Source organism: Bufo bufo, chromosome 2 (assembly GCF_905171765.1).
Source record: "Bufo bufo chromosome 2, aBufBuf1.1, whole genome shotgun sequence".
Lineage (NCBI taxonomy): Eukaryota > Metazoa > Chordata > Amphibia > Anura > Bufonidae > Bufo > Bufo bufo.
This window is the reverse complement of record NC_053390.1, coordinates 474,862,182-474,878,653: the sequence shown is the minus strand read 5'-3', so window position 1 is coordinate 474,878,653 and position 16,472 is coordinate 474,862,182. Positions and strand designations below refer to the sequence as shown.

Genomic DNA, 16,472 nt, shown 5'->3' with positions numbered 1-16,472 from the left:
TATGACATAGTGGGAATAACTGAGACATGGCTGGATGATGGCTATGATTGGGCAGTTAATGTACAGGGTTACAGCCTGTTTAGAAAGGATCACAAAAACCGGAGGGGGGTTGCCTTTATGTAAAGTCCTGTCTAAAGCCCACAGTCCGAGAAGATTTAAGTGAGGGACATGAACATGTGGAGCCACTGTGGGTAGAAATACTTGGAGGCAAAAACAATAATAAAATACTAATAAACCACCTAATAATATACCAGAGTCCACAGAAAATTTACTACTAAACTAAATAGATGTGGCGGCAGATCATAATGAGGTCGTTATTATAGGGGAATTCAACTACCCAGATATAGACTGTGAAACTGAAACCTGTATATTTCATAAAGGAAACAGGTTCTTGTGTCTTGCCCTGCTCAGACTATTTACGGAGGTCTGGCAGATTAGCAACACGTGTCTAGTCATTTGTTTTATTTTGGAGTCTTGCTAGATCCGCCTCCCTTCAGGTGCACTGGGTGGGGTCGTTGGTTTAAATTACTCCCCTCCCAGTGTTCCGTGCGGGTTATTGCTTCTGTCAGGCTGTGGAAGCAAGGAGTGAAGGATTGGCTTTTCCTGCTCAGATAAGATAAGTTGGTTTCTGATTTCTTTGATTTGCTGTATAGGCTGTTTGAGTGTCGTCTGTCTCCTCCTGGTTCTGAGAGAGCAGGCTGCCCCTTTTCCCCTTTCACCATCTCAGGGATTCTAGGGTATTCTCAGCCCATGCACGAGTACACATTATTCCCACCATTAGGGTCTGAATGTGGGCAAAGCAGAATAGGGAGAGCTGTTAGGGATATGCGAGGAGGTGACCTTATCCCCAGCTTCTCGCCTAGAAAACTTGTTTGTTTAGTTATCTGTGTATCTTATATCCTGTCCGCCGTGACATTATAACCCGCCATACTTTGACTGCCATTACTCAGCGGTTTTGTGATGGCGTCAATTGATGCGCTAGTTGACCGCATGCAGGGATTATCTCTGGAGGTTGCGGATCTGCGTAGTTCGGTCACACGGTGTCAGAATACTCTGGCATCAGGTGCAGGTCAAATTTGTGGGGAGCCTAAAGTCGCTCTTCCTGAGAGATTTGCAGGGGGTGCGGATGACTTTATCCGCTTTAAGTCATGCAAGTTGTATTTTCGGCTGCGTCCATCTTCGTCAGGTGATGAAAGTCAGAGGGTTGGTATAATCATTTCTCTGCTTAAAGAGGACCCTTCACTAGATTAAAAAATCTAAACTAAGCATACAGACATGGAGAGCGGCGCCCAGGGATCCCCCTGCACTTACTGTTATACCTGGGCGCCGCTCCGTTCTCCCGGTCTAGGCTCCTGTATCTTCACATGTTAGGCTCCACCCAGGGGAACCTGCCGACGTCTCCTTCTCCCATGCTGTAGCGCTGGGCAATTGCAGCGCTCAGCTCATAGCCTGAGAGGTTTTTTTTTCTCTCAGGCTATGAGCTGAGCACTGCGATTGGCCAGCGCTACAGCATGGGAGAGGGGTCGTTGATCCGGGGAGTTATTCTGATTGCCTGATTGGAGTCGGGAAGGAATTTTTTATTCCCCTAGAGTGAGGAAAATTGGCTTTTACCTCACAGGGTTTTTTTGCCTTCCTCTGGATCAACTTGCAGGATAGCAGGCCGAACTGGATGGACAGATGTCTTTTTTCGGCCTTATGTAATACTATGTAATACACTTACAGCATGGGAGAAAGAGACGCCGGCAGGTTCCCCTGGGTGGAGCCTAACATGTGAAGATACCGGAGGCTATACCGGGAGAACGGAGTGGCGCCCAGGTATAACAGTAAGTGCAGGGGGATCCCTGGGCGCCGCTCTACATGTCTGTATACTTAGTTTAGATTTTTTTAATCTAGTGAAGGGTCCTCTTTAAAGGGGACGCGCAATCCTGGGCCTTTTCTCTGCCGCCCGGTTCTCTGGCCCTCCGGTCGGTGGAAGAATTTTTCAAAGCCCTGGGATTAATTTACGATGACCCAGATCAGGTCTCGATGGCGGAATCTAAATTGCGTAATTTATTACAGGGTGAACATACTGCAGAGGTTTACTGCGTTGAGTTTAGGAGATGGGCTACAGAGTCAGAGTGGAATGACCCCGTGTTATGTAGTCAGTTTTGTCAGGGGTTATCTGAGAGATTGAAAGATGCCCTTGCTTTTCAGGAGTACCCAGATTCTTTGGAGAATGCTATGTCTTTGGCAGTACGGTTAGATAGACGTATTAGAGAGAGGTGTAAGGCTTCCTCCGCGCAAGGGATCCCTTCTGTGAGTGGTTTCGTCTCTACTGCTTCCCAGGGTGATGTTATAGGTAACTCTGGGGTAGGGAAGGAACCCATGCAGCTGGGTCAGGTATCTTTCCGTTCTGGTAGTAGAGCCTTTAGGAAATTGCATAAACTATGTTACTACTGTGGGAAAGGTGGTCATTTTGTTTTTGCTTGTCCTTTTGTTAAACCGCATGATGATAAGAAAGAGAAAAAAAAAAACCGTCCTGACTCTTGGTAGCGTGAATAGAGTGGTGGAGCAAGCAGGTATGCAAGCTCCCTGTAATACTCGTTTTCTCCTTCCAGCTATGGTGGCGCTAGACTCAAGATTTTTTTGTTGTTGAAGTATTTATTGACTGTGGTGCTGGGCTAAACCTTATTGACTTTCTTTTTCTTCAAAATCTGGGTCTAAGTACTTGCACTTTAGAAAGAGAGATTCCGGTTTTTGCAATTGATTCTTCCCCTCTTTCTCAAAGGAGTCTCGCTCATATTGCTCATGGTATTCAGTTAGGGGTGGGTGATTCACATGTTGAGATTATGTTTTGTTTTGTCATGAAGGATTTGCCCGCTCCTATAGTCTTAGGGTTACCGTGGTTGACAAAACATAACCCACTTATAGATTGGCAAGCAAGACAAATCATTGGTTGGAGTGAATTTTGTTCGGATAATTGTCTTGGCACATCTATATCTGGTGTGTCCACTACGGCTCTACCTCAGTATCTCTCAGATTTTGCAGATGTCTTTTCGGAGGGTGGGGCTCAGGAATTGCCCCCTCATCGTGACTATGATTGTCCAGTTAATCTCATCCCAGGGGCTAAGTTGCCAAAGTCTCGGCTTTACAATCTTTCTCAACCCGAAAGAGGTCATGCGGAAGTATATCGCCGAGAGTTTGGCAAAAGGTCATATTAGGCCATCTAAGTCTCCGGCGGCAGTAGGTTTATTCTTTGTAAAGAAAAAGGATGGATCGCTGAGACCTTGTTTGGATTTCCGGGAATTGAACTGTATTACGTTCCGGGATCCGTATCCCCTTCCTTTGATCTCCGACCTTTTTGATCAGATTGTTGGTGCCAAGGTGTTCTCCAAGTTGGATTTGAGAGGGGCCTACAATCTGATCCAAATCAAGGAAGGGGATGAGTGGAAATCGGCCTTCAATACGCACGAGGGTCATTTTGAGAATCTGGTTATGCCTTTTGGGTTGACGAACGCGTCAGCGGTATTTCAGCGATTTCGTCAATGACATTTTCCACCATTTGGTGGGGAGGTTCGTGGTAGTTTACTTGGATGACATTTTAATTTACTCTCCTGATCTGAAGACCCATCAGGATCATGTGAGACAGGTTTTGACGATCCTTCGGGAGAATAAATTATATGCCAAATTGGAGAAATGTGTGTTTTCTGTGCAGGAGCTTCCGTTTTTGGGATATCTGCTTTCTGACTCTGGTTTTCGTATGGACCCCGAAAAGGTCCGGGCGGTTCTGGAATGGGACCGACCAGAGAATCAGAAAGCTTTGATGCGGTTTTTGGGGTTTACTAATTACTATAGAAAATGTATTTTGAATTATTCTACCATTGTAAGACCTCTGACTGATATGACTAAGAAGGGCGCTGACGTCTCTGTATGGTCGGACGAGGCATTGCAGGCCTTTTCGACTATTAAGGAGTGTTTTGCGTCTGCTCCCATTCTGGTGCAGCCCGATGTGTCTCAGCCATTCGTGGTGGAGGTTGATGCATCAGAAGTGGGGGTTGGAGCCGTGCTGTCGCAGGGTTCATCTCCTGGCAAGTGGGTCCCATGTGCTTTTTTTTTCCAAGAAGCTCTCGGTCGCCGAGAAGAATTATGATGTTGGAGATAGAGAGTTGCTGGCCATCAAGTTGGCCTTTGAGGAATGGCGTCACTGGTTGGAGGGGGCGTCTCACCCCGTTACAGTATATACGGATCATAAGAATTTGGCTTACCTGCAATCTGCCAAGCGTCTGAACCCTAGACAGGCCAGATGGTCACTGTTTTTTACCAGGTTCAATTTTGTGGTTCCTTTTCGCCCGGGGGTTAAGAACGTCAAGGCAGATGCGTTGTCTCGCAGTTTTCCTGGGGGATGTGATTCAGAGGATCCTGCTCCGATTTTGGCTGATGGGGTGGTGGTCTCCACTCTGTACCCCGAATTGGAGATGGAGGTGTTGGGAGCCCAGGAGGGGGCTCCTGGTTCTTGTCCCCCAGGGAGGTTGTTTGTTCCTGAAGGACTGCGATACAAGGTATTCAAGGAACATCACGATACTGTCCTTGCTGGACATCCTGGTGGCAAGTCCACCTGTGACCTTGTGTCCCGGATGTTCTGGTGGCGCGGGTTACGTAAGAGCATTGAGGATTACGTGGCAGATTGTGAAACCTGTGCACAGTCAAAGGTTGTTCATACTCGACCGGCTGGTTCACTTCTTCCTTTGTCGATTCCGTCTCGTCCTTGGACGCACTTCTCTATGGACTTTATTACGGATCTGCCGAGTTCCTCCGGGAAAACAGTAATTTTGGTGGTAGTTGACCTTTTTAGTAAAATGGCTCACTTTATATCGTTAACTAGTCTGCCTAATGCCAAGACTTTTGCACAGATTTTTGCTGATAATATCGTGAAATTGCATGGTATTCCTTCGGATGTGGTTTTTGATAGGGGCACGCAGTTAGTCTCCAGGTTTTGGAGGGCGTTCTGCTCTCGGCTTGGCATTCAACTTTCGTTCTCTTCGGCTTTTCTTCCGCAGTCGAATGGACAGACAGAGCGTACTAATCAAAACCTGGAGACCTACTTGAGGTGCTTTGTGGCTGAGAATCAGGAGGACTGGTCCTCATTCTTGTCCCTAGCAGAGTTTGCCTTGAATAACCGTAGGCAGGAGTCCACGGGTAAGTCGCCATTTTGTGGCGCATACGGTTTTCATCCTCAGTTTGGTACCTTTTCTGGGACTAGTTCCTCTGGGATGCCAGAGGAGAGATTTTCTTCTGCCTTGTCTTCTATCTGGCGGAGGATCTAAGTGAATTTGGAGAAGATGGGCGAGAGGTATAAGCGAATGGCTGACAAGAGACGTGTGACTGGTCCGGACCTGTGTGTGGGTGATCTGGTGTGGTTGTCCACTAAAAATAATAAACTGAGAGTGCCATCTTGGAAACTGGGTCTAAGATTTATTGGTCCGTACAAAATATCTGCGGTGATCAATCCAGTAGCGTTTCGGCTGTATCTTGCGCAAACTTGGAGGATCCATGATGTGTTCCACAGGTCTTTACTGAAAAAATATGTGAAACCATCGCCATTGCCCCCTCCTCCGGTTCTGGTCGATGGAAATTTAGAGTTCGAGATCTCCAGGGTTCTTGACTCTAGAGTTCTTCGGGGTTCCCTTCAGTACCTGGTACACTGGAGGGGATACGGCCCTGAGGAGAGGATGTGGGTTCCGGCGCTGGATGTTAGTGCCAGCCGACTGGTGAGGGCTTTTCACAGATCCCACCCGGATAAGGTTGGTCCGAGGTGTCCGGAGGTCACCCGTAGAAGGGGGGGTACTGTCATGCCCTGCTCAGACTATGTACGGAGGTCTGCCAGATTAGCAGCACGTGTCTAGTCATTTGTTTTGTTTTGCAGTCGTGCTAGATCCGCCTCCCTTCAGGTGCACTGGGTGGGGTCGTTGGTTTAAATTACTCCCCTCCCAGTGTTCCGTGTGGGTTATAGCTTCTGTCAGGCTGTGGAAGCAAGGAGTGAAGGATTGGCTTTTCCTGCTCAGATAAGATAAGTTGGTTTCTGATTTCTTTGGTTTTCTGTCTAGGCTGTTTGAGTGTCGTCTGTCCCCTCCTGGTTCTGAGGGAGCAGGCTGCCCCTTTCACCGTCTCAGGGATTCTAGGGCATTCTCAGCCCAGGCACGAGGACACATTATTCCCACCATTAGGGTCTGAATGTTGGCAAAGCAGAATAGGGAGAGCTGTTAGGGATATGCTAGGAGGTGACCTTATCCCCAGCTTCTCGCCTAGAAAACTTGTTTGTTTAGTTATCTGTGTATCTTATATCCTGTCCGCCGTGACATCTTGGCAATAACCAAAGACAATTACCTTTCCCAACTGGTTCAGGACCCGACTAGAGAGACAGCCACACTGGACTTAATATTAACCAATAGACCTGACAGATCAACAGATGTGCAGGTTGGGGAACACCTGGGAAATGGTGACCATAAAGTAATAACCTTCCAATTATCATTCAAAAGAGCGTTTCTTCAGGGAGGAACAAAAATACCAAACTTCAAAAAAAACTAAATTTAGCTAACTAAGAGAGGCCATAGGCCTAACTTACTGGGTCAAAGTCCTCAAAAAATAAAAATACAGCCACAAAATGGGATATTTTTAAAACCATCCTAAAATCTAATTGTGAGAGGTACATACCTTTTATGGGAATAAAAGGTTAAGGAACAAGAAAAACAATACGGATAAATAGAACTGTAAAGAAAGCAATAAATGACAAAAAGAAAGCATTTAAATCACTAAAACAGGAGGGTAGCGAGGAAGCACTGAAAAACTATAAGGAAACAAATAAAAGCAGCCAAACTAGAGACCGAGAGATTAATTGCCAAAGAGAGCAAAACTAACCCTAAAATGTTCTTCAATTATATAAATGGTAAAAAGTATAAATCGGAAGGTGTCTGCCTTCTACAGAGTAAGGCCTTATTCACACGTTCGTTGTTTCTTTCCTGATCTGTTCCGTTTTCTGCGGAACAGATCTGGACCCATTCATTTTCAATGGGTCCTGAAAAAAATCGGACAGCTTAATGTCTGATTTTATTTATTTTTTTCAGGACCCATTGAAAATGAATGGGTCCAGATCTGTTCCGCAAAAAACGGAACAGATCAGGAAAGAAACAACTGACGTGTGAATGGACCCTAATGAGGGGGGAGTTGCAGAAAGCGATGAGGAGAAAGCAAAGCTATAAAAAAAAAATTTCTCCACTGTATTCACTGAGGAAAATAAACTGTCAGATGAAATACAGAATGTAAAAGTAAATTCCTCATTAAAAGTGCCCTGTCTGAACCAGGAAGAAGTACAGCGGTGTCTTAAAAAGATTAAAATATACAAATCGCCAGGACCAGATGGAATACACCCCTTATTTCTGATATTTACAGACTCTATACTGACAGGTTGTGTTCCACAGGATTGGCACATAGCAAATGTGGTGCCAATATTCAAGAAGGGTCCAAAAACAGAGCCCGGAAACTATAGGTCGGTAGGTTTAACATCTGTCATGGGTAAAGTGTTTGAAGGTTTTCTAAGAGATGCCATCTGAAAATAAGCAAATAATGCCATATCAGCATGGCTTCATAAGGGATCGGTCATATCAAACTAATTTAATCAGTTTCTATGAGGAGGTAAGTTCTAGACTTGACAGCTGCGAATCAATGGATGTCATATATCTGGACTTCTCCAAAGCATTTGACACTGTACCGCATGAAAGGTTGGTATATAAAATGAGAATGCTTGGACTGGGAGATAATGTCTGTATGTGGCAGGGGTGTGGAAATCTCATCGCCCGACGCCCGGGACATGCACTTTGTTCAGTAGCTTAGCCCTGCTGCGGGCAAGTAGCAGGACTGAGATGGCTTTGTTTACCGGAGCGTCACACAGTGGATCGGCGATGAGCTGGGCGTGGAGAGGCATTCTCATGGTGATGGGGACGCTTCAAGTTAAAATATACCATCGGATTGGAGAAAACTCTGATCCGATGGTATATTCTAAAGCTGAGGTGTTCCCATGGTGATGGGGACGCACCTCTGACAGGGCGCTGCCAAATCATTGGTGGAAAGTGGCAGTAATGCTGGGGCTTCGATTGGTTACTATGGCAGCCAGGACGCTACTGAAGTCCTGTCTGCCATGGTCAGTTACTCTGCAACATTATACTTACATGCACTGTGGCCGCCCAGCGCTCCTCCTTCTTGTAACTCACAGGTCTGTGCGGCGCATTGCTATAAGCATAAGCAATGCGCCGCACAGACCTGTGAGTTATAAGAAGTAGCAGAGCCGGGCGGCCACAGCGCATTTAAGTATAATGCTGCTAAGTAACTGACCATGGCAGAAGGACTTCAGTAGCGTCCTGGCTGCCATGGTAACCGATCTGAGCCCCAGCATTACACTGCTGGGACTCCAATCTGAACTGCCGCTGCCACCAATGATGGAGGGGAGGGCGCACTGCCCACCAGTGATTTTAATACCGGGTCGGGGGGGGTGTTTGGGGTGCAACTGCCCACCATTGATTTATTGATTTTAATACTGGGTGTGGGGGGAAGTTTGGGGCGCACTGCCCACCAATGCAAACATTGTTGTGGAAACATTCCTAGCACCTGACCTCTGACAGGGAGCTGTGATCACATTAAGGCCTCGTTCACACCAGGCAGTGCGTTCCGGCCTGATTCTGTCCAGAATGCACAGCACCGCATTGCGGCCGGCTAACTATATTGTGAGGCAGGAGGGGGCGTAGTGGTTTGTTGAAATGATTGGCACCATAAACATGCCCAACGCCTGAAATGTGATCTGCTGCACAGGATCGCAAGGCACATTATGCCTGCGGTCCAGTCCAAACAAAATGCTGCAAGCAGCATTTTGACCGAACCTCAGGCATATTTGTGCCTTGCAATCCCGTGCATCCAATCACCTGCGGCTGTAGCTACGTTGCCATTCACTTCAATGGATCGTCACGCCCCCCTCCTGCCCCACAATATAGTGAGCCGGCCGCGATGTAGTGCATTCTGGACAGAATCATCTGGTGTGAACGAGGTGCATTGAAATATGGTTTTGATTTAAAATTATTTTTTGTATCAGGACAAGTAGATTGTCATGAGGGACAAGTAGATCGAACCCCCGCTTTAGTCCTTCGACAAGTGTTTTTTTTTTTTTTTTTTTTTTTTATTTTTTTATTTCCACACCCCTGTGTGGGTATTAACTGGCTCAGTAATAGAAAACAGAGGGTGGTTATTAACTGAACACACTCAGATTGGGTCACTAGTGGAGTACCTCAGGGGTCAGTATTTGGCCCTATTCTCTGATATATTTATTAATGATCTTGTAGAAGGCTTGCATAGTAAAATATCAATTTTTGTAGATGACACTAAACTGTGTAAAGTAATTGACACGGAAGAAGACGGTATATTTCTATAGAGGGATCTGGATAGATTGGAGGCTTGGGCAGATAAGTGGCAGATAAGGTTTGATACTGACAAATGTAAGGTTATGCACATAGGAAGGAATAATGCAAGTCACCAGTACATACTAAATCGTAAAACACTGGGTAACACTGACATGGAAAAGGACCTAGGAATTTTTGTGAACACCAAACTAAGCTGTAGAAACCAGTGTCGGGCAGCTGCTACCAAGGCCAATAAGACAATGGTTTGCATCAAACGGGACATAGATGCCCGTGATGAGAACATAGTCCTACCACTTTACAAATCACTAGTCAGACCTCACATGGAGTACTGTGTTCAGTTCTGAGCTCCTGTGAACAAGGCAGACATAGCAGAGCTGGAGTGGGTTCAGAGGAGGGCAACTAAAGTAATAACTGGAATGGGTGTACTGCAGTACCCTTAAAGATTATCAAAATTAGGGTTATTCACTTTAGAAAAAAGACGACTGAGGGGCGATCTAATAACTATGTATAAATATATCAGGGGTCAGTACAGAGATCTATCCCATCATCTGTTTATCCCCGTGACTGTGACAAGGGGACATCCTCTGCGTTTGGAGGAAAGAAAGTTTGTACACAAACATAGAAGAGGATTCTTTACGGTAAGAGCAGTGAGACTATGGAACTCTCTGCCTGAGGAGGTGGTGATGGGGAGTTCACTAAAAGAGTTCTACAGGGGCCTGGATGTGTTTCTGGAGCGTAATAATATTACAGGCTATAGATACTAGAGATGGGTCGTTGATCCAGAGAGTTATTCTGATTGCCTGATTGGAGTCGGGAACAAATTTTTTACCCCTTAAGTGGGGAAAATTGGCTTCTACCTCTTTTTTCTCTCTCTCTCTCTTCTGACTGATCAGAAAAACGGAAAGCTAAACGGTGATGTGAATGCACCCTAACTTCTATAGGGAAATGAGATGCAGCGGATCCTGACCGCATCATGAGGTTGTCCCTAAGGTTGCTACCATTTATTTTCCTTGCCATTTCGTTCAGGTGTTTTTTAACTATTGAGAATTTTATGGGAAAACTCTTGAAAGAATGCCACGATACAATTTTTTTAAAAGCCATTGACCAAAAAAGCCTATTTGTCCTAATTTTAATATTTCATATAGACGTCTATGCAACATGTGAAGCTGGCAGTTTTTGCTTAAAAATAGCAGCCACAAAAGCCCATTTAAAAACTCCAGTAAAAATGTGCGACTCCAACCTAATGTTTTGTTTGTTTGTTTTCTCCCTCTCAGCTTTTCCGTTAAATGGAGATTTGGTGTCTCTTGAAAATGAAGACAAGAGAGATGATCAGAATCCCATACCTGTCCAGAAATCTCCTGAGGAAGAATGCAGTCAGTGTACTTTCTAGGGTTATACATATTATGTTCTAATGCTTTAATATCCACTAAAATCTATTTAGAACTCTGGGTTATAATTGTATACTACTTTCCTGTTTATTTTCTATGGGCATATTTAGATGGTGCAGTTTGGTGCCATTGAAACCACATGGGAAAAAAATGTATGCATTTTTGCCATGTGTATGCATTTATGCTTTCCGGCTTAAAAAGAAAATGCAGCCACATCAAAAACCACTGCAAAACCCATACGGTTTAAACAGTACCCAACCGCACAGTCTAAATACACCTTAAGGCCTCATGCACACGAACGTGTCCGTTCCATTTTTCTCTTTCAATGGTTTTGCAAAAAAAAAACAGAAGTTACTCTGTGTGCATTCCTTTTCCGTATGTCCGTATTTCTGTTTCCCCAAAAAGTAGAACATGTGCTATTATTGTCCGCATTACGGACCAGGATAGGACTGTTCTATTAGGGACCATCTGTTCCATTCTGCAAAATACAGAATGCACACAGATGACATCCGTACTTTTTTTGCTGATCTGTTTTCTGCAGACCGCAAAATACATATGTTCATGTGCATGCCTTATACAGTATTCCCTTGTGGGTATTGGCTTAAAAAGGTTATCCCACCTATTTCTTGCCTATCTACAGGGGATCCAGTTGTGTCTACACACCGTTCCCCCCCCCCCCCCCCCCTTTCCCTTCCCTTTCCTCAGTCCCATAGAATTGTTCTCTGAATCATGGGGGTGCAGCATTTTGACCCCCCCTTCCCCCCAGTCCAGTATGTATTACCAATCCTGTGGATAAGTGATTAAATATTTTTGATGGGATCACCCCTTTTAAATGATCTTTTTTGTGTCTCTTATACATAACAAATATGCATAATGGGGAGGGAGATTTATAAAAAATGGTGTAAGGGAAAACTAGCTTAGTTGCCTATAGCAATCAATAAAATTCCACCTTTTCCTAAGTAGCTCTGAAAAACGAAAGGTGAAATTTGATTGGTTGCCATGGGCAACTAAGACAGTTGTCTTTTTCACCAATTTTGATATTTTAAAGATGGTGCCCATTTATGATCATGCAGATCACAAACTTTGAACCACTCGTGCTGTGGTCAATTTACTGGTCTGATGCCATGGTCACAAATACCAGGAGCGTTCTGTATGTGTTGCGAGATTGTTGCTATGGTAGCCTCCTGCAAACTCTGCCATATCAAGTTCCTATTAGGCAATGGTAAATTATTGCAGTCTAAGAAGAGCAATAAAAAATATACAAATATATAAAAATGATAATCGGCCCTTTTCCCCGTTTTAAAAATGAAACAGTGAAAATAACCATAACCTGTATTGCCCGAAGCATTAAAATATAAAAGTATTTATCCTGTACGGTGAACAGCGAAACTTCTGCAGTCTTTTCACCTCCCCTCAAAAACAATATAATATGATTTGATCAAGATGTCATACACACCCCAAAATGATAAATACAGATCACCCTGCAAAAAAATGAGCCCTCGCACAACTCTGAAGATGTAGACATATAAAAAAAAAAGTTATGGTGGTAAGAATTGGGCAATGCAAAGAAAAAATGGATTTATTTCTCTATAACAGCTATATATTGCCCCATCCTGTAAGGACAAAAAAAACACAAGCAGATAGGTTAAAAGGTCCTGTGATGTTTTTGCAGACCCTGTACAGAGATGAACCTACAAAGAGGTCAGAGCTTCTTAGCCCTAATAAAAAGAAGATGGATCCAGTTGTAGATTCTGGGGGAAGCTAGCATCTCGCTGCAGTCTTCATGGAAATCGATACTTGCAGAGTGTGTCAGTGTGAGTTCCCCTTCTGACCTCCTCTCTCCTGACAGGATTGCACAGCATTATAATGATTTTTAATGCTGTGTGACTCTGGGAGTCCTTGAATTTGCTGAATTACACTGACTTAATGCTGTCAGTGTAATTCAGCAACCCCTGGTGCTCCAACTTGATCCTTTTTATATGACTAAAAACGCAGCTATCTCTGCAGCTGTTAAACCTACAGACAAAAAAAGAAAGGTATCTTTTTAATCGGCATTATCAACCCTACCTGGTTTGATGGCGTTGATTGTGCTGACAGAGGCTCTTTAATTTTCTTAAAATACAAGGGTGTTTGCTAGTGTTGATCGAATCAAGCTTCGGATCATAGATCCAAAGTTGATTCGTTCAAACACTTTTTTTTTTTTCTTTTTTTTTTTATGCTGTCCGTGGAGGCAAAATTAAGTTAAACTAAAGTCTCACGAGACTTCGCTGAATGAATTCGGTGATTATTTCTGCATCTTTTAAGAACATTTTAAAATGGCAATCTGAAGTCAGTTTGGTAGCGAGGTACCAGCCGGTAGCAAACTCTACTTCGGATTCAGAATTTTAAATGTCTTTAAAGATGCTCAGGTCTCCGGACAGCATTAAAACAAAGTGTTTGAATCCACTTCGGATCTATGATCCAAAGCTCATTTTGCTCAAGCCTAGTGTATGCCATCTAGACCTGGTGATTTGTCTATATTAATCTTTTTTTTTTTTTTTTTTTTTTTTTTTTTTTTGTTTGTTTTTTTTTGTTTTTTGGAAACATTTATTTGTAGTAGAACTTGTACAGTTTAGTCTTTCTTGGCCGCAGCTTTTCTCATGGCAGCTAGTACATTGCTGAGTTCTTCTCTCTTGGCGCGGATGTGAGTTCCAATCCTCTTTTTGATGAACTTAAGAGCTCTTTTGTCCTTAGACACTTTCAGCAACTCCATGGCACGTCTCTCATAAGGAGCAAAACCACAAACTTCACGGATCATGTCACGGACAAACTTGGTGTGCTTGGTCAGGCGCCCTCTCCTACGTGAGTGTCTGGGCTTTGAGACGTTCTTGGTCACTTTATGGCCTTTATTTAGGCCCACGGCCATAGGATACCTGATAGCCATTCTGTAAGATCTGATGGCAGACACACCGGAAGGGTCTATATTAATCTTTTTAAGACCCTGCTGAACTTCTTCCTGGGTCAGACAGGCCGCATTTTTACTTTGACACTCTGCATTTCATTTTCCTCAGTGAATACAGTTGAGAAAAAGATATTTAAAGTGATTGTCCCACGAATAATACAGTTTTCAAACCAGCAACTGGATCTGAATACTTGTAATAGCAAGTAATTAAAAATGAATTACAGCTGCTGAGTTATTCAATGAAATATTTCTGTATAGTAGGGATCGACCGATTATCGGTTTTACCGATATTATCGGCCGATATTCAGGATTTTGACAGTTATCGGTATCGGCATCTATTTTGCCGATATACCGATAACGTATTGGGAACAAGGATCGCGCTGCTGTCAGCGCTCTCCGTGTTCCCTCAGCAGCACAGAGGAGAAGGAAGCAGTGTCTCCCTCCCCCTGTGCTGCTGCTGCCACTGCCACCAATGAGAGGAGAGAAGACAAGAGGAGGGGAGGGGCTGTGGCCACTGCGCCACCAATGATGTTAACTTACTCATTCATTCAAATTGAACAGGAGACGGGAGCTGGCTGCAGAATCACATAGCCGGCTCCCAACCTCTATGAGAGGTAGCTGCAATCCGCGGTAGTTAACCCCTCAGGTGACGCGGATCGCAGCTACCGCTCATAGAGGTCGGGAGCCGGCTATGTGATTCTGCAGCCAGCTCCCGCCTCCTGTATATGAATAAATGAGAGATTTATGTTCACTGGTGGCGCAGTGCGCCCCCCCCCCCCAAGTCCCCCAGTATTAATCATTGGTGGCGCAGTGCGCCCCCCACCCCCGTATTAAAAACATTGGTGGCGCAGTGCGCCCCCCCCCCCCCTCTAGTTTTAATCATTGGTGGCAGTGGCCACAGGGTCCCCTCCTCCTCCGATCGGAGCCCCAGCAGTGTAAGCCTGGGGCTCCAATCGGTTACCCCTGACTGCCATGGTAAGCTCTATGCTGCTGTGTGCACAAAGCACAGAGCAGCAGGGACAGTGTGAGGTCCTATTCACCCTAATAGAGTTCTATCAGGGTGAATAGGACAAGGGTTTTAGTCCCTAAGGGGGCTAAAAGTTAGTAAAAAAAAACACCAAAATATTAAGTATAAATAAAAAATAAAGATTTACAAAAAAAAAGAAAAAAAAACTACACATTAACAATAAAAATATTAATTTTCAGCAGATTTGTGTAGGATTTTTATTTTTTTATGAAATTTCACAGAATATCGGTATAAATTATCGGCTATCGGCCTGAAAGTTCACAAATTATCGGTATCGGCCCTAAAAAATCAATATCGGTCGATCCCTACTGTATAGCACCATCTGCTGATGGCTTTTTTATTTTTTTTATTTCTCTGTCCTGCTCACTGACCCCTAAGCTGCCAGTTTGAAATAATTCTTGCAGAGCAATTGGAATAGTGACTGGGGAGATCTCTGGATCCATGTGATTTACAGGACTGGTTCTAGCTTTGTTAGAGATGGTCATGTACTAGATTACGTATGATTTAAATTTTTTTGATTAATAATGGGATAACACCTTTTGATAAATTTTCTTTCTCCTCCTCACCCCCCAGAACCCCTCCCCATAATTTTAAATATATATTTTTTTCCCTTTCATCCTCCATGACCGCATACCATGAGAGATGACTCGCCTCCAACCAGATAGGGACAGGAAGAATAAATTTGACCCCCTCAGACTCCTCCTCAGTGTCTTCCTGTCCCTCCAGGTGGGAGATGGATCATCCTCATGGCACTTGCTATAAACCCGTTTCTGTTCTAAGGCAGGCAGAGGCAGTGGATAGAAGAAAATGGAATGCCTTATACACATGAGGGAAGCAGGCAGCACCCGAGCCCTAGTTAGGTATTGAGGTGCTGGTGAGCCCTTCAAGATCACTGCTCCTTACCTCCCGCTCAGCACGTCTGGCGTGGAGGTCCATGTGTGACCAGACACTCAGGGAGTCCCTCCGGTTGTATTGTAAGCTCCTCATCGCGATCCATTCTGCACTCGCGATGACTCCACGAGAAGTCTGATGCGGTTCACGTGCGTTCCAGGAGGTACTTCCGATCTGTGGAACTTACACAGAGGGGGCAGAGCTACAATTGGTGTGCAAGATCATGGCTGAGATCGCCCGCTGATCTACAGGTAAGAGTATTTAAAGGGGATCAGAGGTAGTGCAGACAAACATGTCTGAGCTAGGTACTGGTCAGATGGAGACTTCACAGGGCCCTACTATTGTAAGTAAGGAAGCCTTTTTGGGGGGAATGCTGGTTATGTTACTAATACTAACCCCTTGTACCTCTGTCTCCCTCTCTTCCTGTATGCATGCAGAGTAATAAGGATGGGGCTCAGAAAGCGAAGTCAAGTACGAAAACTAAAAAGTGTGTGTTATGTTCAATAAAATTGCCTAATACATATAGTAAAAAAAACTCTGCAAAAAATATACCGCTAATATGGCAAAAGACCTAGTTCCGTCTATTACGGCAGAACTAAGGGATGTAATTAGGTCTGCCCTAGCTGAAAATCCTATAGCTTAGCCGGGGACATCTAGCTCAGAACATAGGGATCCCAAAAGGAGTGTCTCCAGTTCGTTATCTGCAGATTCTGAACGGGAAACAGATTCAGAGGATCTGGACTCTTTGGATTCATCTGGGTCTGATTCAGAATTCAAAAACTTTC

The 16,472-nt window shown here is 44.4% G+C and overlaps 2 protein-coding genes across 5 annotated transcripts in view; one reads left to right on the top strand and one right to left on the bottom strand.

Moving 5' to 3' along the window:
• HDGFL2 (HDGF like 2) overlaps positions 1-16,472 on the top strand; it is a 270,439-nt gene that overhangs the window by 167,799 nt on the left and 86,168 nt on the right. For 2 of the 4 annotated variants that reach the window (XM_040417748.1, XM_040417746.1), the window contains one exon: positions 10,715-11,173. The exons of 1 other annotated variant lie outside the window; for it this stretch is intronic. In XM_040417748.1, coding sequence (XP_040273682.1) covers positions 10,715-10,830 — 116 coding nt within the window. In that variant the 3' untranslated portion in view covers positions 10,831-11,173. Of the gene's footprint in view, positions 1-10,714; positions 11,174-16,472 lie in introns of those variants that run through there. One more of the 4 variants, XM_040417747.1, reaches the window with a different exon arrangement.
• On the bottom strand, positions 13,430-13,782 carry LOC120989560 (60S ribosomal protein L36-like). The gene has a single exon (XM_040417751.1). It carries the CDS (start codon positions 13,749-13,751, stop codon positions 13,440-13,442), a length of 312 nt encoding a protein of 103 aa, XP_040273685.1. The 5' UTR covers positions 13,752-13,782; the 3' UTR covers positions 13,430-13,439.